Source organism: Chrysochloris asiatica, unplaced genomic scaffold (genome assembly GCF_000296735.1).
Source record: "Chrysochloris asiatica unplaced genomic scaffold, ChrAsi1.0 scaffold00018, whole genome shotgun sequence".
NCBI classification, from domain to species: Eukaryota; Metazoa; Chordata; class Mammalia; order Afrosoricida; family Chrysochloridae; genus Chrysochloris; species Chrysochloris asiatica.
The window spans coordinates 27,610,996-27,629,931 of NW_006408536.1; the positions used below are offsets into that span (position 1 = coordinate 27,610,996).

Here is an 18,936-nt window from a genome sequence, read left to right on the forward strand (position 1 = left end):
GTGAGGTTGGCCCAGGATCGGACATTGTTTCGTTCTGCTGTGCATGGAGTCGCTATGAGTCGGTTCCAACTCAGTTCCGACTCGATGGCACCTGACAACAACAACAACATCTCCTAAAGAAAATAAACTGTTATTTAACTCTGTGTACTAAAATGTTCTTGGAACAATGACCAATCATGTAGCAGGGAGGAGTCCCTAGCACCAAGACACCAAGTCTCCCTGAAGAAACTCATTTCCAAGTCAGAATAGCTTTGTGCCAGGTAGCAAAGAAGCAGCCAAAGGAACCAGGAGCGAATCTGAAGAGGTTATCACAGCCGAAGATAGGAGAAGTTAAGCATCAGTATGGAAAAGAACTTAAATGGATTAAACACATCAAACATATTTAAATCTTGGTGTTAATAATGATACTACCAAAAAAAAAACACAAAAAACCTTAAAACCCAAAACAAATTGGTCAACACTGTACAGGTCTAAGGAATCTATTATCTTGAAAATAATAATTAAAAAAAAAAAGATTCAAGCATTGATCTTGCTTGTCCTATTCAAATTGTATACCTCTGGGTGGCTGTGAATCATGGCTGTGCTACCACAGTGCTGGTGGTGGTGTGCCGGGAGTTGGTTCTGACTCATAGTGACCCTGTATAGGGTTTCTGAGGTTGTAAATCTTTGCAGGAGCAGAAAGCCTCATCTTTCTCTCGCGGAATGGCTGGTAGTTTTGAACTGCTGATCTTAAGGTTAGTAGCCCAATCTATAACCACTACGCTACCAGTTGTTGTTGTTGTTGTTGTTGTTAGGTGCCATCAAGTCGGTACCAACACATATGGATCCTATGCACAACAGAACTAAACACTGCCCGGTCCTGGGCCAACCTCACAATTCTTACTACGCCTGAGCCATTGGTGCTGCCACTGTGCCAATCCATCTCGCTGGGGGTTTTCCTCTTTTTTCCCCGACCCTCCACTTTACCAAACATGGTATCCTACTCAAGGAACTGGTCTCTCCTGATAACACGCCCGAAGTATGAGAGATGAAATCTGGCCATCGTGGCTTCTAAGGAGCACTCTGGCTATACGCCTTCCAACACAGATCTATCTGTTCTTTTGGCAGCCCATGGTGCTTTCAATATTTTCCTCCAACAACGTAACTCAAATGAATCAATTCTTCTACTGTCTTCCGTATTTACTGTCCAACTTTCACATAGTTTTTCTAATACCCACCAAATGATTGGGTGGGATCATGCAAATAGGGTTTTAAAAGATTTTGCTATTCTGCTGGGTTTAAAATCGGCCACTTCAGAACCAAGAACAGACTGTTTCAAGACCATCACAAAAAAAGAGCCACAAGCAAAGCCCATCTTCTGGACCCTGAGATCTCTGCCCAGAGAAGCAGCCCCAATGGCAGGGATAGCAGCAGAGGCAGTAGCACAGAGAGACAGAGCTGCAGGCTTCCTGGCCCATGGAACAAGTAAAGCTGAGCACCTTTGGGCAGGAAGCTGGCTCGCAGAGCTGAGCGTCCATTAGGCATTTATAAACAGTGCTAAAGGAGCTTGTACCACTTGCCCAAGCAGGGAGGAGACCAAGGGGCTGTGTGGATGAGCGATGGAAGATGAGAGGTGTGCCTGCAGTAAGGCTGAGAAGAGGCATTCCTGACCGAGAACTGCTACGTCCTCAGCTGTTCTCGATCCTGCCTTGGACCCTGTTAACTTCCCTAATAAACTACGTAATTGTATTGTCTGTGACTTGTGGCCATTGCAATGGATTAATGAATCCAGCAGAGTGGTAAAGTGCCATGGGTTGATGTCAGAATAGGAGAAAAAGGCTGGCGAGTGGAGGCATGTATGACTGCTGCCTCATAGGCCTTGGGCTGATGTGGAGTATGATTTTCCTTCTTCCTTGTGCAGTCAGAAGAGGTCAGACATGACCCTATGAGGAATGACAGAATATCAACATTTGGCAACACTTAATGCAGTAATGCATCTAGGCATGAAGAGCCCTGGTGACACAATGATTAAGCACTTGGCCGCGGGCAGGTTGAAGATTCAGATCCACTAGGGGCTCCACAGAAGACCTACGGATTGACTTCAATAATGATTACAGCCTAGGAAGCCCTATGGAGCAGTTCTACTATGTCCCACAGGGTCACTATGAGTTGGAATTGACTAGCCAGCACAGAATCACATATTATCAATAGTTGCTAACGTCACAAAGAAACATAAGCCTTATTCCATCTCCCCAATAGAACTGTAATCTGATGAAGTTTCCAGAACCAACTACCAATTTACAGAGAATAAAGTTCAGAAGGACATATTAAACTACACCACAAAGACATAAAATGAGCAGAGTACAGACTGTAACACACAATCTCACGCTTCTTCAACAAATTACAAGGGTGTATGTGTGAGAAGGGGAGTCCTGGTGTGGCGTTGCAGTATAAGCACTTGACCACAAGGTCGGTTTGAACAGCAAGGTTGGTGGTTCAAACTCACCAGCTGTTTCTTGGAAACCCTATATAGGGTTGCTGACTTGGACCTGACCGGATGGCACTTAATAACATGTGCGGGTAGGAGGGGTGGGGTGGAGGGGAAAATCTATAGATTCTAGAGATTAAAAAACATAGACACAACTACAGTGAGACACCACCTCACACCCATTTAATAAAAGTCATGGTTGAATTTGACTCATGATTACGGTTCTACTTTGGAAGGGGGTGGGATGAGGGGTGGCAAGACTATTTCATTTGGTGGTCCATCAGGAGACTTATGTTTCTTTGTGATGTTAGCAACTATTGATAATATGTTGACCCTGTTAGGGTTTCCAAGGCGTAGTTGGTGGGTTTAAACCACCGACCTTGGGGTTAGCAGTCCAGTGCTTATCCTACAGCATCATGCTTGGGATAGCTCTGATAAAAAAAAGATAGCTAATAACAAGTGTTGTTGAAGATGTGGAGAAATAGGAGCTTTCATACATTGCTGGTAAAAATGTCACGTTACAGCTATTTTGGAAGAGTCTGGCAGTTTCCCAAAAGTAAAACACAGTTTTATCATATGACCCAGAAATGCCAATCCTAGAAATATGTATATCCAGAAGACATGAAAACATACTTCTGCATAAAAACTTATACATGAATGTTCCTAGCGGCATTATTTACGATAGGCAAAAAGTGGAAGCAATCCATGTCTATTTGTACTAATAAAATGAATACCCATGAAAAAGAATATTTTTCCACCACAAAAAGGAATGAGGTACTGATAAATGCTACATGAATGACCCTTGAAAACATTATGCTAAGTGAAAGAAGCCAGACACAAAAGGCTATATATTGTCTGATTCCATTTCAATGAAAGGAATGTGGTGGCTCTATACGCTAAGCACTGGCCTGCAAACCACAAGGTTTGTGGTTTGAGCCTACCAACTGCACTGAAGGAGAAAGATGAGGCTTTCTGCTCCTGTGGAAATCTAAAAGCCTTGGAAACGCTATACAAGGTCGCTATGAATTAGAACTGACTCCAAGGCACTTAACATTTCAATGAAATGTCCCCAATAGGCAAATATAAAGACAGAAAGTATATTGGTGGTTGCCAGGACTTGAGGGGAGAATGAAGTGCTGAAAATAATCTAAAATTGATTATGGTGATGTTTTCTAACTGTGAATATACTGAAATCCATTGATTTATAGACTTTAAATAAGTGGCATATGTTAGGTGTTACAAAAATTGTTACAATATTGCCAGGACTGGACAATGGAAACCTGGATATTAAATGGCATTAAGGAATTATTAAGATTTGATAACAGTATTGTGTTTATTAGTCCCTTTCTTTTGGTAATACATACTGAAGTCTCTGCAGATTAAATGATATGACATATAGTTGGAATAGGAAAATGGATACGGCTTAGACAAAACAAGATTGGTCATGAAGCTGGGCAAGGGGCCCTGGGGCTTCATTTTATTATTCCCTCTGCTTTAAATTAATAGAAATATCTTATATATTTAGAAGCCTCCGTAAGTAAAAATTGAAAACAAAAACAGAACACATTCACTCTGTTCTTAAGGCAGGTTAGTTTAATTTTATAGAAGAAATACTTTCAAACAATACAAATGACACAATTAGAGAGAACAGTGACAAAAACAAAGAGATGAATACTGATTATAACTTTTTCCCACAACAGAATAATTCTTGATTTCAGCAGGTATCAACCCAAACTGGACAAAATCAATGATCAGATGAAGTGAAAATCAGTTTTCCTTTTACACATATACTTTTTTTTTTTTTTAAATTTTTTTTTCTTTTAAATTGTGATTTGGGTGAAAGTTTAGAGAGAAAATTGGTTTCTGACTCAACAATGAATGCACATTTTGATTCATAACATTGATCACAATCCCTACAATGTAACAACAGCACTCTTCCCACTTCCTCCCTGGTTCCCACTCCCAGTCCTCTTCTTTTTCCTAACCCTTCCTGCCTTCTGAGCTCTATCTCTGGGCAAATGCTGCCCTGTTGGTTTCCAATGTTTGGTTGTTTTAAGTGCTACCTCCCTGGGGTTATTGTTCACTTCATAGGCCTACTGTCTGGCTAGAAGTTGAATCAGGGCCGGGAGCATAGTACTCTTTTAAAAAGAATCTTGTTGTTAAATGCCATCGAGTGGGCTCTGACCTATAGCAACCCTGTGTAGGGCTTCCAAGGAGCAGCTAGTGAGCTTGAACTGCCGACCTTTCAGTTCAAACTAACTTTGTAGTCCAGCACATTAACCCACAGCGCCATTAGTGGCAGGATTCTGACTGTTTCTTGACTAGAATTAAAGCTAAAGCATGGCAGGCTTTTTCTCATCAGAAAGCACAGTCTATGAGCAAATTTAAACATAGGATGAAAAACTCCCTTTAAGACAATAGAGATTCTCTTTATTCTCTTTTCTGACATGTGGGCTATTCTCTGGAAGGAGCGGTCCTATTTAGTCAGAAGTTGTGAAAACAAGCCATGAATGAGAAGCAACTGAGGACGCTTCGTGCTTTCCTGTCTGCTTGGCCTAGCCTCTAGCACTGCCCATCTGCCCTTTTCAACATGGACCATGAACACATCTCCTTCCTTTATTTGTCTTGATTTTCTTTCTTTACTATGGTCCCGTTCAGCTGCAAAAACGAACACATTGCAGGGCACAGGTAAACCAGAAAGGTGGCAAACACACAAAAATCATTGGATAGATACGAAAGTGGAGGCTGCATTTTTTTTTTTTTTTTTAGGTGAAAGTGGGACTTAGAAAACCAACCAAACAAAAACCCCTCTGGTGGTGCTGGTGGGGGCACTGTTGGCTACTTAGTATAGGTTGACAGAAGAGTTGTCTCAACTTCTGTAGAAAGAGCTACGTTTGACCTTGGCTATAAGGAAGCACACAGGCAATTTAGCCCAGAGTTCGTCAAGTGAGTTATGTGCCTGAGACATACTCAAGAGTCCAGTGACACTCGCAAAGAGCGTCTGTTTAAAGTGTCAACCACTGGGGGGCTAGAGAGCTCCAGCCATTGTCTTTACTGTCTGTTGACTGGCAATTTTGGTAAGAACTGATGTTTTGTGGGTTTGTCTCCACCTCTGTTGTGGGTCAATGTATACAAAAAAATTGGCCAAAAAAACAAAGCAAGACTAGAGCCAGAAATATATAGCAAGAAATGACAACCGTGACAAGCAGAAAGTTTTCAGTCTTACCACCACTGACAAATTCCATTGTCCGTGACAGGTCGTGTGTCAATGAAATGCTTTTACAAAATTCATTTTAATAAATGTAAAAAGGAAGGCTGGGTATGCAAGGGGTGGGGTGGAGTGGCGGGGGGGGGGGGGGGGGGGGGGGGGGGGGGGGGGGGGGGGGGGGGGGGGGGGGGGGGGGGGGGGGGGGGGGGGGGAGGGGAAGAGTAGGGGCATAAGAGTTACACACTAATATGGTGAGAGAGCCCCTGACTAAAAAGGCCATTTCCAAAGGCAGGGAAAGCAAGATATAGGAAGAGAGTTAACTTTTCTTTGACAATGGATATGCTCCACACCTTGTTTTCCCATTCAAGCCTCCTAAAGAAGAGTCCAGTTTAGATATAATAAATACGTATCAGGCAAAATATTTATATAATTTGGCATTTTAAAAGAATAATGGCACATTTTTATTATGTAAAAAAAAAAAAAAAATGTTTCCCCATGAGCTAATTTTAAGAGTTCTTGAGAAATATTGGCTGGGCTCCAGCAGAGGAGAAACATTCCGATTTAAATCCAATATCCTTCTGTAAATGACTCACTGGGTAATTCTACTTACTCACAAATCAAGCATCATTAAAGGCTATTGTGTCTGAGTTTGAATTGCTGCATTCACCAGTGATTTCACTGGAAATGGGGGTTCCCAGTTCTTCTCACTTTCCTTCATAATATAACAGGAATAAGATGACACAGACTCAAAAGGCAGGCTGGGCATTGTCTGATGAGCAACGGCGCTGTAGACAGCCCACAGGGACAAGGTGGGCAAAGAGCCTGGGAGCGCCTGCTTGAGACTTATGGGAAGCTCGAAAAGATGCACAAGGCAACACAGAAACGAGAAGCTGTTAGTAGCCAGCATAAATAGGAGGCTGAGCTCTGCAATGCATATGCGGCATTTGCATTACGATTACGACACTGCTGCTGGTATTGGAACATAACACACAAAGCGTGAAAGCGTACAATATACATGGTGAATGCACATGGGTGAAAATGACCCGAGGGATGCACCAAGCACATCATGCTGGCATTTCAGGTGTCCTAAACCAAACCAGCCCCCAAGCTCCATTCTACTGCATGACACATACTGAAGAACAAATTTTCAGTCTTAAAATATATCTTAAAGTCAGTATTTTCCTTCAAGGAAAAAAAAAAAAGTACTATAAATAAATTACAATACAGTGAATTTGCCTGCACTCACTTCGTTTCTGTCTTCCAGCCTTTAAGTCAAATAAAACAGCGTAAAAACTGTACACTCTTAACATGATAGTTGATCTGTTATAAAATAACGTGTCTTCAGAGATGTCAATTTCACAACAAGGAAAAACCAAGCCCTGTTGTCGTCACTATTATAAAATATATATGTATAGATACCAGTGAGGGGTTTTTGTTTTTTTTTTTTTTTTTGGTTTTTGTTTTTTTGGGGAGGGTTTGTTTTGGCTTTTTACAAAATGTGTATATTAATAGCTTTGCACAAACATTTCAAAGATAAATTTAGCTAGTATAATAACTTCATGGAAATAAAACAGGCAGATAAATACGTCATGTGTACAAGGCACTACATCAAACGTCGTCAGCTGGCAGAGGAAGTATATTAATCCTCGGTCTTGTGAAAAATGCTATCTTCTCCCTGGGATTGGAAAGAATGACAGGTTAGAAGGGGATCGAAAGCCATAAAGCTAGTGTTGAGGATCTCGTATCAATCATGGCTTTTCTTATTTTGAGAACAAACTGAATTTGAATCTCCACAATACAACTGGTGTGCATACAGACTCTCAAAAATTTAAAGTCAAGTTACAGTGCTCCCATGAAGGCTTTATCTCCAGTACTGAGAACAGTGCCTAGTATACCATAGGTGCTCAGTAAATATTTATTAGATTGATAAATGAATGAATAAATGAAAAATGCACAAATGAATCCATTCTAAATCATAATTGAAGGAAGACAGTCACAGTACTTTATGCCATTTTATGATGTGGAAAGGAAAATTAAGGGTATACAAAAAGGAAAGCTTCATATCAGATACAAATGATGTGGCCATAAAAAGAGCTCAAGTATTGAGTCATGTTACAATGTGATGGACCTTGAAAATACTATGCTATGTGAAAGAAGCCATTCACCAAAGACCACACATTATAGGATTCCATTTAGATGAACTGTCCAGAAGAGGCAAATCCACAGAGATATAAGGTAGATGAGTGGTTGTGAGGGTGTGAGGTTTAGACCCAGGGTTCCCTTCTGGGGTAATGAAATGTTTTGTACCTAAATCAAGGTGATTGGTTACACAACACTGTGAATGTCCAAAATGCCACGGAATTGTTCACTTAAAATGGTTGATTTTATGTGATGTAAATTTCACCTCAATTAAAAAGAAAAAACCGGTGCACAGGAATATAGATTGAATTCTATACTTGTACACGGGAGTGCTGGTAATGTTTTGAGTTTTGCAATGTTCAGTTTGTGACAATTCATCAGACTATATACATGTGAATGCCACACGTTTCTGTTCTTAGACCATGCTTTAATCCAAAGTTACTAAAAATACAAATGTGACACACACATGCATATACATCAGTGTTATTTTCAACAGCAAATGTTTGAAAATAGGCAGCATATTCTAAGATATTACAGTAGAAAAGAATAGTGCATAAGAAAAAGAACAGAAGAAAACATTAAAATGCTCACAGTTGTGGGACATAGTAGTTACATTTGATTCCTATTTTGTTCTTTTCTCTTAATACTTGTTACTTTTTATAATAAGAAAGGTATTATAGTCAAAGAACTCAGTAAAAATGAGTCCCAGGACAGCTTCCCTCTGTTTCTGTACCTAAAAGTCTGCACTTGGATGGGCTGTTTGTGGTTTTGCCCTCGCAGCTGGTAGATTTCTTTGGAGGCTTTCTTCAGCATCTTCTCAGCTGCCTGCTCTTGATGGTGCTCAAGTTTGGTCTGTCTTGTCTGGAACAACAACATTTGATTAATAAGAAACCTTTTTCACTTTTATTTTTAAGGAAGGATAAATGAATCCACTCCCATCTTTGGAGACCAGTAAGCAAAGGCGGGTCTACAGAAATTAGTGCCTATGTAAATATCTGACACCATCTTTTAGATAACGTCACTATAATACCAGCTCAAAAAGACAAGACAAGCTTGCTAATCCTTTAGTTAACACATGAGGGCAGTACATGAAAATTACATCTTCACCTTCCTTGCTTTCACAGATGAAAATTGGTCTAGAATGTTTCAAAAGTCATTTTTTCAGTTTCTTCTCTTTCTAGGCACTATGGTTAAAGCACTTGACTAATAACTAAAAAAAGGTTGCTGGTTTGAACGCCCCTATCCCTCCATTGGAGAAAGATGTAGCAGTATGCGTCTATAAAGATTTACAGCTTTGGACATCCTATGGGACAATACTAATTTGTCCTACATGGTTGTCATGAGTAAGAATCGACTAGATGGTACTGGGTTTTGGTCTTCTCTTACTATATTCAGCAGAGCAAGATCATACAGTCTGCTTTGACCCCTGGCAGCTTTCAAATAGGAAAGTCTTAGTTTGAACTTGCTGAATGACCTGTCACAGGTAGCAAGAGAAAATACTCAGACATGCCCCCTTCAAGTGGCGCCCAGCGTACAGTTCTTCCTGATCTATGCCCTCAGAACAAGTGCTGACTTGGCTACATGGCACCCAGAACATTCCCATCATGGAAGTGCAGGTAGTGGAGGGATGAGGATGTCTGCTGCAGGACCTAAAGCTCTTGCTCCCTCACCACTTGGATCCCTCCCCTTCCAGCATCTTTCAAAGAAGTACCAAAGTCTCAGGATCTATGTGGTGCCATTTCAAACACTAGGCCCTTTCCTCCTTATCCTCCTGGTCCATGGAGGGGGAAAACTGGGTTCCTTAAAACAACTCTTTAGAATTTATCATCCAAAATACTTACCTCAGAACCTAAATTCAACTAGAGCAAAAGTCTACATCACAGTCAGCACCTGGATGCCAATGGGAAGCTGAAGCAGACCCAACTCCTCTTACCTGTCTCTCTGCTTCCTTCAGCAGGTTCCAGAATCGCTCATCTCGAAGCACCCAGTGGGGTAGGTCAGTCTGGCCTCGGAGCTGGGCATCTTCTAACCGCTGCCTCAGTTCTCGAAGGGTGCAGATCTCTTCATTCAGCTGCCTCTGTCTTGTTCTTGATGCCTGGAGATCCAGCTCCAGGTCGAGGGAGGTGCGGGCCATAAGCTCGGCCAAGGAAGACCTGCAGGGCTGTAGGACATGGCAGCGTGAGCATGCACAGTCCACAACAGGCACACAGCGCACTCGCTGCAATGCAACACAGCGGGCAAGCTCTAGCCTTCTAGAAGGTTTCCCCACAAGTTACAGAAGGCAGGTTATGATAGAAGCATTTCTCTAAGCATGGCTCAAAGTTCAAAATAATGACTTCTTTTCAAGATTAATTTAAATCTCTAGTTCAATATTAAGGTGGTGGTTGTTCTAAAGTGCCATCGAGTCACTTCCAACTCCCGATGACCCTGTATAGTGTTTCTGAGGAGTGGCTGGTAGGTTTGAAATGCCGACCTTGAAGTAGCAGTCCGTGGCTTATCCTATAACGCCACACCAGGATTCCAGTATCAAGGTGGGGGTTGCTGTTACGTGCTGTCAAGTCAGTTCAGACCTATAGTGACCCTGTTAGGGTTTTGGGGGAGTTGCTGGTGGATTTGAACCACTGACCTTGCAGCTAGCAGTCCAGTGCTTTATCCTACAGTGCTACATACACTAGGACTCCATATCAAGGTTGCTGTTGCTGTTAAGTGCTATTGAGTTAGTTCCGACCCATAGTGACCCTGTATAGGGTTTCCAAGGAGCGGCTGGTGAGCTTGAGCCACCAACCTTGCAGTTCAAACCAACATTGCAGTCCAGCGCATTATTTACCCACAGTGCCACACCAGGACTCCAATATATCAAAGTTGTTGTTGTTGTTGTTAAGTGCCGTCAAGTCAATTCTGACCCATACCGACCCTGTATAGGGTTTCCGAGGAGCAGCTGGTGAGCTTGAACCACCGATCTTGCAGTTCAAATGACTTTGCAGTCTGACGCATTAGCCCACGGCGCCACACCAGGCCTCTCGCTACACCAACTACAAGGATGGCAGGTCGAGCCCACCAGTCACTCTTCAGGAGAAAGAGGAGGCTTTCTGCTCCAGCAAAGATTTAAAGCCTCAGAAACCCTATACAGAGTCGCTACGAGTCAGAACCAACTCCATGACTCCATGAGTTCAGGCAGTTGCTTGTTACATCTCATTAGGAAAACTCCCAGCTGCTTTCTTGAGTTGACTTTGAACATTTCTGTATCTTTTTGGAAAGCTTGGAGTAGGGGTTAGCAAGCTATGGCCTGTGGCCTGTTTTTACAAATAAAGTTTTATTGGCACACAGCACTTAACAACAACAATGTGTTTATAAAAGTGTAAAGAAAACAGACCCTATTATATGGGGGCTTGGAGGATCAAAAATGAGTACAATCTTTCTCAAGTACTATTTGACAATATATACTAAAAACTTTAAATATTTGCATTTTCTTTGGTCCAGGAATTTCATTTTAGACTTGCATCTGAAAGAACAACTCTCCATTCAAAAGCAATCCAATTAAGGTTTATGACAGAAAAAAATATATATATATATAAATATATACCTGCCGGAAACTGATTGAATTACAAGATCAGTCTAAAATGCCGTCACTGTAAGAAGTTTAGAAAAAAAGATATTGACATGGAAAGATCTTAATGATCTGCTATATGGAAGGAAATGCATATTATATATAGTATGAGTGTCTTTTTGTTTTAAAACATCACACACATACAAGCTGCTGAAAACTTTCCTCCTGATATAAGCCTCAGGGAAGCAAATATTCTGCATTCAAGCGAGTCTTAAAAGGAGAAGAGCCTTTTGTTTGTGGGGTTTAGGGTAGTGGTTCCCACCCAATGGGAAACACAGTCCTCTAGGTGGCAGCAACATTTTCTGGGCACTGATTAGTAAGTGTGTGCTTTCCACAGCCACATAATACTACTTCATACACATACATACAATATAGATGCAAATATGACAGCAAGTCAAAAAGTACTGCTACAAAACCAGACTCCTTTATTAAAGAAAAATATAAAAAAAATGTTTTCAACATGTCCTCCCATCTAGGTCTACATATTCTGAAGACAGTGTGTCCATCTCTAACCCTACCCTGAATAATTCTGCTCTTTTCAATGACAGTTTTGGCATCCTCAAGGGACTCAAACTGTGCTCCATTTTAATGCTCTTTGAGTTCGGGAAAATAAAAGAAGGCTGAAGGGGCAAGGTCAGGACTGGATGCTGGATGGGATATAGTTTCCCAATGAAATACTCGTAGAACAGTCCTTGCTATCCTTGAAAAATGAGCAAGTATATTGCTGTGATGGGAAAAAAATTCCTTGGCTTCATGGCCTTTTCCTCACCAATGTAGTGTTCCATCTTCTGAAAACGTCTTCCTAATAAGCCCCCATGACAGTCCTTTGTCCTTTGAGAGAATCTATCAAGATGAGCCCCCTTTGATTTCCCCCAAATCGGTTACCAAAACCTTCTGAGCTGAGCTTTCTGCCTTGAATTTTCCAGGCCCGTAGATTCCTTGGAAACCACTGTTTGGAATGGATCCTTTTATGGGGGGCAGGGGTGGGGGAAAGACACCCTAATGAGACTAAGACAAGTGTATTACTGATCAAACTTGTCTGCAGCCATCTACTGATTGCAGAGGTAAGTTTAAATACATTCTATCTGAACCAAGGAGTCCTGGTGTGGCGCTGTAGGATAAGTACTAGACCGTAAGGTCAGTTTGAACCTCAAGGTTGTTGGTTCAAACTCACCAGCCACTTCTCGGAAGCCCTATGCAGGATTGTTATGAGTTGGAACCGACTTGACATGTAACAACAACAACAACAAATCTGAAACAAACCTGTGTATGTTTGAACTGGTTCCCTAGTAGCAATACTTTTTGAGTTACCCTTATGTTGCAATTGAATAAGTACAAATTTATTTAAAAGCACTGCTGAATTTATAGCAGCTCAGTGGCTCTGAGTCAGATGATTTTGACCTCTAAGGATACTTGGTAACAATGCTTGGAGGTACATCTCTGTTTGCCAAAGAAAGAAAAAGAAAGGTGTCCCAGAAAGTAAACCTCACAGAGCATGGCTTTATGAGGTAGCACAAGAGTTGTGGTGACGGGACAGTTCTGCATCGTAATTGCAGTGGTAGTTACATGAACCTACACGTGATACAATTGTATACAACTACAGATACCCACACACGAGTGAGTGTAAAACTGGTGAACTCTGAATAAACTCTGTGGGTTGTACTAATATTAATTTGCTAGTCTTGCTATTGCACTGTAGTTATGGAAGATGATACCACTGGGGAAACCTAGGTAAAGGGTTACTTGGGTCCACTCTATACTATTTTTGCAACTTTCTGTGAATCTGTAACTATTTCAGAATAAAGCTTTAAAACAAAAATGCCTGGAGGTATTTTGGGTTGTAACAACTTGGGGGTGGGGTGGGGAGTGTGACTGGCATTTAGTGGGTAGGGGCCAGGGATGCTGCTAAATACCTTTCAATGCACAGGACAGCCCCCAGTGCCCAACAAAGAATTAATATGGTTCAAACGTCAATAGTGTTTCTGTTGAGAAACACTTTGTAGCTGAACTATCTGCTTTCTTGTAATGCTCAGTCAACAGCTACTCTATGTAAAACAACTATATGGAGATCTGGAATTTTGATTTTTCCATTCAAAAGGCTCTTTGCCTAGAAAGACAGGGAACCATTAGCTTACGTTCTAAAAGTGGCAAAGCTTTGAAAACTGGTGTGATGTGGGGGAAATAAAAGAATAAAGGAAACCATAGAATAGACCTAAGTTAGAGTAGTGGGCTGCTAATCGCAAGGTCAGCAGTTGGAATCTACCAGTCACTCCAGGGGAGAAAGATGAGATTTTCCTCTGTAAAGATTTACAAGCCTTGGAAACCCTGTACAGTGTTGCTATGAGTTGGAACAGACTCCACTGCACAAAACCACTACCATCACCATAGGATACACCTATGAGAAGAATGCTATGTGTGAAATTCTTCATACCCTCAAAAACACAAAGCAAACCCACAAATAACTCATGTTCTACTTTTGTTTGTTGACTATTGTGCCCCTTAAGTGGAGTTTTTTTTTGTAAGCGTGCTATACTAATACTTTTTTTACATGTTGCTGTAAAACAATTTAGCATAGCATGCTTATGAAAATACCTTGCATGGGGAGGGTGTGGTTGGCCAACAAATAGATATGTTTGCTATTTGTATAAAAATATGGTATTTGCATACATATGAGGGGGCTTCAAAAAGTTCATAGAAAAATGGAATTGAAAGAAAATGAAAATTTCCCAAACTTTATGAAGATCTCTTGTATATACGCTGTCCAAAAAAGGTTTTCTATTATCTATTAAGTTATTACAATTACAAATGTAAATGTTAAGCTAATGTAAATATTAATCTTATTGCACTGTCAGATATTTATAGAAAACTTAATCCTTAAGCATCACAAAATTGTCCTTTATAAATGCTGATCGATATTTAATAAAGTAATTTCTCTTTCCTGTAAAAAATGTAAATATCATGGGTTATCTTAGGTATCATCTTCAGAAATAGTATTTGGGAACATGGCATTTAAACATCCTTTTAAAATTATACCTGGTAAGAAAACAAAAACATTATTTTTAAATTAATATTACTTTAAATGTTACCTAAAATATTATCTTTTATGTTTTGTGAAAATAACCCCCAGGGAAAATGCAAGACCCTTTATTAGTTTATACCATACACACCTGCTTATAACGGAGGGTTCGTCTTTCCAAGGTGTTTCGGATAAAGGGTGATTTCCGTGGCAGCGTTGAACTGTCGCTGTCACTACGATAAAGCTGCACCAAAAAAGAATGGTGTTCAGAAACTGAATATTCATTTGCTCTGTGTCCTCTTAATTAGATGGCTTCACTTCAAAGGCACTCAAATTCATTTACAACATCAGGTACTTTTAACAAGTCTTTGGCTTTCATTTCAAGTACATGCATAACCTACATAAGAGTTCCAATGAAAACAAAGTAACCCCCCCAAACACAAAACAAACGGACAAAAACCCCACCTTGGTCCCCCTCCTGTCCATCTGGTTAACATCATTAACAATACTTTAGTGCTAGAAACTGCGAATTGGTATTACGGAGGACACTCATGAAAGCCAGCTCTGTCCTCAGCGCTTTTCGCTTCTCAGTCATCACTCTCCTTTGCTGGGTTTCTGAGTTTGGCACGAGTTGGAATAAATATGGCTTTCTAAAAAGAGACTCATTCCCATGAGTGAAAATGAAAAATAAATAATGCCTTCTTGATAGGAGCCAAGACATTATGTATTTCATTTGGTGGTGGTTTCTCACTTCAGGATCAATGTGTGTCTGTGTTAAAAAGCCAAAGTCCTTGCCTTCATTTCCTTACTTTCCGTGTCAATGAACCCCAAATGCTCAGGAAATGCAGTGGCACGGCTGATTAAATATTGCACGACCATTATAAACATACAGAGAAGCAACAGGTCCTCTAAGACCATTGCCAGTACAGGCACACTTCTATTTAAAGCCTGGAGCACACCGCCGAATGGGGAAGGCCTTCTCTGGAATAATTTTAGGATTTTCTCCCTGTCTTTTACAATATACAGACTTGAGTCCACTCCTCGGTGGGTTGGTAACCATCTGCTCTCTTTTCCTTAGAGGATGACTTTTGAAGTATAAAGGGGTACAGTCGGGGACAGATTATCCAATAAGCAAGGTAAGCACATGTTTAGGGCATGAATAAAACCAGGGCACCAAAGCCAAGACTCATAGATGCCAAGCAAAAGGACAAAAGGAAAAGTGATTTATTTAACAATAACATTTTCCTTTTTATTTCAGATTGATTGGGTGTAACTCTACATTCAATTCTCTCTTATCAACCACAAAAGAATGTGCCAGCAACTCTAGAATCGTGTATGATGTATCTGGTCCTGCGCAAAGCGAACCAAAATGCATGTTCAGATGGAGCACGTCCCTCTGTTTGTATCACATTTTTGCCATTGCTTCCCCCTGCCCAGGGTACTGGCAGCAGGCCAACAGACTGTGAAGACACAGCATCAAAGGATGGACAGTGAGTGTGCAGATTTTTAAGTGTAATTTCAAGATGAAAAGCACTTGCCGAGATCTGGGAATGACCCACCAATAAACATCGTAATGGGATTTTCCCGTGAACTTTTCGAAGCCCCCTCATATAAACGAATGAAATTATTACTGATGGCCTTGCAAGTACTATTTCCTTGTACTATCTCAGACTTGAAGAACAAAATAACATGCTACAAATAAAAATTTTTACTTACTAATTTTCAAACATACATTTTTGCATTAATGCCCAAACTTGAATGTAAACTGTATTTGATAAATTTCACTTGTTTTATAAATGCTATTTATTTTCATATTAAAATTTATTTGCTATTGTAGAACCACGCTTAGAAAGGTGACAATTTTTTATATCCAGGTAAAATGAAATAGCAGCAACTAAGTGGAGTGCAAAACAAAAGCACGCAGAAATAAACAGAAAAGGATTTGTGAATCCCTAAAGACAGTTCCAAGGTAACTTCCTTTATAAAATCAGAAGAGATTTCTTCCGTTGAATGCTTGAGTTTAACGGGTGCATATCATTGTACTAGTACCACAAGTACTGAAAATACAAATAGCAATAGGAATATAACAGACCTTTTTCCAAGTTTTGCATCCATTCCTTGTAGTAAAATTAAAAATTATGCAGAAAGTGAAACTATTTTAGAATCAGAAACTGCCACATCTGCAGACTCCATAAGACCCCAAATCCAAACCATAAATAACAGAAATATAGACCCTGCTTTGTAGAATAATTTTTCTTTGTTTGATGTAAATTATTGGATACAAACAGGGGCAAGTGATTATCACCACCACAAGAGACCATTTATCAATTCATGTTAAAACTTTCTGGATGGTAAGCAAACAAGGTTGTAAAGCCACAATCTATTTCTAGGGCGCACAGCTAATGGGGAAAATGTACAAAGTGGCTATTGTACTCTCCATCAGTCAGCTCTGTATTCTTTTGTTTGCAAACTATTCGGTCCTAAATCATTTCATTCTCAATTTGCTGTGGATGGGCTTAGTGACTAGAACAATTTGAATATGACTGATAAACATGAAAATAGTTCAATTCACAGAGATTATATGTTATCATATTGAAACGAAGACATGATTTGGCTTAACCCGTGAACTGGAAACACAGAATGATGAAGAACATACTTTGTACCATATTGTTGCTGTCATTATAACTACTGCTGAATATGGACTAATTTGAGGAAGAAATGAAGTGTTTGGGTCCCCCACAAAAGGGAAATTTTGTGTCTTTTCTTCAACTGTTGCTCAGTTTGATCCATTTTTTGGCAGGTCACATCTCAAAATATGATAACACAGGAAAGAGCAGTCCGTTGTATATGTCTAGAACAATGTGTGAATAATTAATAAACTTAATAAGTGATAACGTTTGATCAAGTATTTTCAGTGAAATAAACATATCTCGATACTGCAGTTTAACTGTAGATTCCACTCCTGATCTTCCTCAGACCTGTTAGTTAAGACATAAACTATCTGGCATAGCCCAAGGCCCCAGGTAAATGAAGACATTCTTATCAAGCTTAGAGGTTGAGGTTGCCTCTCAGAAGGTGGGCAAGTGCCAAACCTCTTGCCGGGCAAGGATGATTCTCTACTGCACAAGAATGAGCCTCAGAAAATTGCTACTCACCATGTTTAGGAGACCTGTTGCTAGTCTCCCCACAGAATTGACTTCTTCTAGATTGTGGCTGCCCTGGAACACATTTGGTCCAGCAATCACAGGGCCAGGTCTGGGTATGCACCTGGGGCCATATTAAGGCATTAAGCACTGATAATCTGTGGTGCTTACTTGCACAAGTGAACAGAATATGTGAGTTTATGTATGTGTTGTGTTTATCTTCCCTTTTCATGATGTAGCTTTTTAAATACGATTCCAGTATCAGCAATTGAACGCAAAGGTAATGTATGCCATTTTAGCAGAATGAGATTAATTGTTTTATAAAATTTTTAGTGGGTGTAGGGTACTAAGATTGTTTTTTATTTATATACCACATTCTGTACAAAACGAATATTCCACATATTCTACAATGAAGAAAATGGTTCGTGAACTTAGTTATTTCAACAATGAATGTGTGGCAAGGAGATGACACCAGACCACCAATTTCAAATCCATACATACGTGGTGTTCACTGATTAGTATTACTGGTGATAATACATACATCTTTCTGCAAAGTTAGTTAAGACAAAAATAAAAATTAAAAAAAAATCAAAGGGGTGGTGGAAGAAAGTATCCCATATATGCAGCAAAGAAATTCCGACTTACTCTGCAAACATACTGGCTTCGTGCTCCAGGTGAGAATGTCTGTGAACGAACAATTGTGCTACTCCGCACAAAAGGAGACCCACGGGTCCTGCGGCCAGCCCTCTCTTTTGGAAGACCTGCAACTTCTTCTGGGAAGAGATCTTCTGTGTTTGTTTCCTTATCAACCTACAATTAGTTCATTCATAAAATTAGCTTAGTCACTATTATGGATTGAACCCTAATGTCTATACTACCTTGACCTTGTTTGGCAATAGGGTCTTTGAAGATGCTATGCATTAACATGAGGTCATACTGAAGCAGGGTGGGTTCTAACCACTATGAGTGATGTCCCTATAGAAAGAGGAAGACAAGCAAAGAGACACAGAGCAAAGATGGCCATGTGACAATAGAGGCAGAGACTGGCTCTCTCCAGAAACGAAAAAATGGAACACACTCTCCATCAGAGCGTCCAGAAGGGTTCAACAAGGCCAACACCCTGATTTCAGACTCATAGCCTCCAGAACTACACTTCTGTTTTTATAAGCTACCCAGATTGTGGTACTTTGTTACAGACCTAAGAGACGAATACCATCACCAAACAACTGTCTCCTTGCCATCTGCACTGAAATGTCTAAGAGGCAGTTCACATTTGACACATCCAAAATGGATTTTCTAATGTTCCACCCACACCTTCTCTTTCATGGGTCTCTCCACTTTCCATTTGTTCCTTCC

General features: G+C 40.3%; 1 protein-coding gene across 1 annotated transcript in view; it reads right to left on the minus strand.

The window, feature by feature from the left end:
* Positions 1 to 7,161: 7,161 nt before the first annotated feature.
* WWC3 (WWC family member 3) overlaps positions 7,162 to 18,936 on the minus strand; it is a 145,812-nt gene continuing 134,037 nt past the window's right edge. Inside the window, exons 19-23 of the mRNA XM_006835645.1 lie at positions 18,226 to 18,390; positions 14,589 to 14,681; positions 9,748 to 9,975; positions 8,548 to 8,675; positions 7,162 to 7,350 (exon numbers count right to left, since the gene is read on the minus strand). Of these exons, the coding sequence (XP_006835708.1) occupies positions 7,284 to 7,350; positions 8,548 to 8,675; positions 9,748 to 9,975; positions 14,589 to 14,681; positions 18,226 to 18,390 (681 nt within the window). The 3' untranslated portion in view covers positions 7,162 to 7,283. The remainder of the gene's footprint in view (positions 7,351 to 8,547; positions 8,676 to 9,747; positions 9,976 to 14,588; positions 14,682 to 18,225; positions 18,391 to 18,936) is intronic.